Source organism: Asterias rubens, chromosome 21, assembly GCF_902459465.1.
Source record: "Asterias rubens chromosome 21, eAstRub1.3, whole genome shotgun sequence".
Lineage (NCBI taxonomy): Eukaryota > Metazoa > Echinodermata > Asteroidea > Forcipulatida > Asteriidae > Asterias > Asterias rubens.
Window position 1 is genome coordinate 1495348 of NC_047082.1, and position 3488 is coordinate 1498835.

At 40.5% G+C, this 3488-nt stretch overlaps 1 protein-coding gene across 2 annotated transcripts; it reads left to right on the plus strand.

Moving 5' to 3' along the window:
• The first annotated feature begins 53 nt into the window (after positions 1-53).
• Positions 54-3272, plus strand: LOC117304548 (uncharacterized N-acetyltransferase C9.02c-like). 2 transcript variants are annotated; one of them, XM_033789071.1, is made up of 5 exons: positions 54-199; positions 918-1021; positions 1511-1630; positions 2616-2769; positions 3187-3272. In XM_033789071.1, exons 1-5 carry the CDS (start codon positions 118-120, stop codon positions 3228-3230), a joined length of 504 nt encoding a protein of 167 aa, XP_033644962.1. In that variant the 5' UTR covers positions 54-117; the 3' UTR covers positions 3231-3272. The 2 variants fall into 2 exon arrangements, with proteins under 2 accessions (XP_033644962.1, XP_033644963.1); XM_033789072.1 differs by having other exon boundaries at positions 1529-1630.
• The last annotated feature ends 216 nt before the right edge of the window (positions 3273-3488 follow it).

Below are 3488 nucleotides of genomic sequence, written 5' to 3' on the forward strand. Positions count from 1 at the left end.
ACAGCTATCAATAGAGGGCGCTCGTTCATCACACTGTTATTTTTCTACGCGGACTATTATTCAACTCTCTAAAAGAAGTCCACATTTTCTTTCTTTTTTTGCTGCTTCGGTACCGATATGTCAAACTTAAACACAGCAGATTCTATACGAAGGGTGACTGGCTATGAAGTCCATGATGCTTGGTTGCTTGAAGCTCGATGTAAGTGTCCAAATATTGAATGAAATGTGTTTAAAGTGTAGTGGTGTGGTTTTGGTTTGGTTTGGTTTGCTTTCGGCATGACACCTCGCGATTACATAATAAATACAACGCTTTTTAATACAGTCACTTGACTTAACTTATTTTTTATTATATCATAAATTAAAGCTAGGCCACACAGCCCAGTTAATTTCAACATGACAATAATAAGCGGACACTTTTATTTGTATATTATATTAGATATTCCTAAAAGGGAAAAAGTGGTTGCACTGCCGTGACTGGTGACTGGCAGAATACATCACCCCCCCCCCGCACCCCCCCCCCCCCACCCGCACCCCCCCCCGCACCCCCCCCCCACCCCAAGTGCACTGCAATCATAATGTTTTGCCCAGCATGATTGAAGATCGTACTGCCAAACTTTGTCGTCTTTGTGGAGTCAAGATGTTAAAATGATCGACCGTGTTAGTTTGCAAAGTACAAGGTAAACCATGCAATTTTGTGGCCTAGTTGTAGTTGTGTTGATCATCATTTATTTTCTACTTTTAAAACATCTTTCTAAAAAAATCGAGTCTAACCATAGGCCCCTTTATAACAAACGGTTTCAAAATGCTTTTCATGGACCAGCTCGACCCAAGGCAACGTGTCCCTTTAATCACTAGGCCATGACACTTCCATTAGTTGAACATTAATTTATATAATTCTGGCATGTTTTCTACTTCAGGTTTCCCAAGTGATGAAACGGCATCTAAAGAAACACTGGAATACAGACAAAGAGAAGCCCCTGAGCTATTCTGGGTTTATTTTAAGGACAGTTGCTTAATTGGGGTAAGTCACTACCTTTCAACTAGCCACTGCTGTAGAGTAAGCCTTATTAGGCAAGACCATTTTCATTTTACAAAGGCGCTTCCATTGGAAAGATAGTCTCTGGGAAACTAAGGGGCACCAAGGCCAACACTAGGGCAAACAGGCTGGCCTTGGCCACATGTATGTACCCTGTACATTACAAAAACAGTCAGGTCGGTGTAGTGGTGTCTTCTTGTCTCACCTTCCACCTCTTGGACCCAGGTTCGAATTCCACCGGAGGCACTATGTGGATTAGGTTTTTAGCCCCTACTTTTTAGCACCGGATTTTCCCTGAAACAATTCTCTGGGGTTTTCCTTCCACATCTAAAACTGAAACTTCTTCATTGTCTTTTCTTTTCTTGTTTGGATCTAGAGCGTTGAGAACATATCCAGAATTCAACGGCATTAGAATGGTGATGGTCAGACTGTACGTTAAATGTTTTGGTGTGATTTATTTTTTACCCCCTACAGTTGATTTGTTGCACACAGGCACCGGACAAGTTAACGCATGAGTCTATGTACAAACATACACCAGAGGGGAAAACAGTCTGCGTGCATTCGGTGGCCGTGGATCAAGAACATCAGAGACAGGTAAAAAAAAAAGTAAAATTAATTTCATGGATTCTTGAAAGTTGATAGTTTCTTTCAACCCCAGGCCTATATGCTTTAATTTGAGAGGGCAAAGGCACCAATGCATCTTCTCCTTGGTAAAGGGCACCCTATGAGGAAATTGAGAATTTCTATTGGAGCATTTCAAGGGCACCAAGGCAATGACCAGGGGACATGGAGGCAATCGCCTTCGTATCCTTCGTGCTGCAACCCTAGTGGAGCTCTGTATATGTGTCATAATAATAATAATAATAATAATAATAATAATAATAATAAACTACGTTTATATAGCGCATAATATGAATAAACATCTCTATGCGCTTTACAAAACAACAAACTATGAGCAGGCCTGATACTTCACGGAGGCAACGAAGGCGATTGCCTCCGTGTCCCCTGGTCATTGCCTTGGTGCCCTTGAAATGCTCCAGTACAAGTTTGCAATTTCATCATAGGGTGCCCTTTACCAAGAAGAAAATGCCTTGGTGCCCTTGCCCTTTCAAAAACAAAGCATACAGCCCTGTATGAGAAATATAAACATAATTAACAGAAAAAATAGGCATACTTATACAAAATATGGAATTGAATCATTACCCCTATGTAAGGGGGAAAACCATGCATGCTGTAACTGAAGGGCCAATTTCATGGCTCTGCTTCCTGCCAAGTTCCGCATTTACGATCGCCATTCTCCGCTGTGTAAACGAAGAGTGATTAGTGAAGATTTCTCCTTGGTAAAGGGCACCCTATGAGGAAATTGTAAATTTCTACTGGAGCATTTCAAGGGCACCAAGGCAATGACCAGGGGACATTGAGACAATCGTTGAGCCCGTCTGCTAGTGTTACGGCTAAATTGTTACAAAAAAAAGCACACAAAATTGTTATTTCAAATTTATCATGACCAAAGGAAAACAATACCTCTACAAACAAATTCAAGAATTTTTATTTCACGTCTTTGGTTTTTTAAACTCAGGGTATAGCTACATCCCTACTGAAGCATTTGCTCCAGCATGTTCAAGAAAATTTTGACAAGGTGACCAAAGTATCTCTTCTGTGCCACGACAAACTCAAGTTGCTTTATGAAAAAGTTGGATTCCAGTGCCGAGGCCTTTCTGAAGTTGTTCATGGTATGTAATTAATGCTATTCTGATCTTTTGAACCATTTTATTGTGGTTAAAATAGGGTGAGTTGTAAAGAAAAATATAATCAAAGTCACATGAAAGTTCCAATTGAATTCAGTGTCTACAGTGTAAAATTAAAAATCCTGAACTTTGCTCCCAAGATACCAAAGTCAAGTTCACTCAAGAACCATTTGTCAATTGGTGATCAACAATAACTGGTGCTCATGCTCAAAAACATTTGTTGGGCACCAGGCAATAGGTTAAGCCTCTTGTTGACAAATTGTCATTGTGTTGGGCATCAGGCAATATGGGCCTCTCGTTGACAAATGTTCATTGTGTTGCCACCAGGTAGTGTATGGCCCTCTTGTTGACAAACTTCCATTGTGCAAACTTGTCCCATGCTTTCTGTTTGCTCTCTTACAGGTCCTAGGCCGTGGTTTGATATGGAATATTCCATTTCACACTGAGGGGACAGTCATTGAGTAAGAGAAATTTTCAGCTAGCTCCGTAAGAAATCAGACAATCACACTTGTCACCAGACATGCCAGACAAATAAAGGTTAAATATGAAAAAAATGTATCCCTTCTACATGGACTCGACTACAACAGTCCAGAGTGCAGATGCAAATAAGACGGATTCCATTGTAGCCAGTCGTCGAGATATTTTTGAAAACAATTTCAAATCGCTGTGATTAGATATGGATAGTCATCATCAATGGTGAGATG

What these genes read in the sequence shown, in the direction of transcription:
- LOC117304548 (XM_033789071.1), top strand. Translation starts at nt 118, where the DNA reads ATGTCAAACTTAAACACAGCAGATTCTATACGAAGGGTGACTGGCTAT. An exon ending in ATCAAGAACATCAGAGACAG is followed by an intron (nt 1,631 to 2,615) that starts GTAAAAAAAAAA and finishes TTTTAAACTCAG; the next exon opens with GGTATAGCTACATCCCTACT. An exon ending in CCTTTCTGAAGTTGTTCATG is followed by an intron (nt 2,770 to 3,186) that starts GTATGTAATTAA and finishes GCTCTCTTACAG; the next exon opens with GTCCTAGGCCGTGGTTTGAT.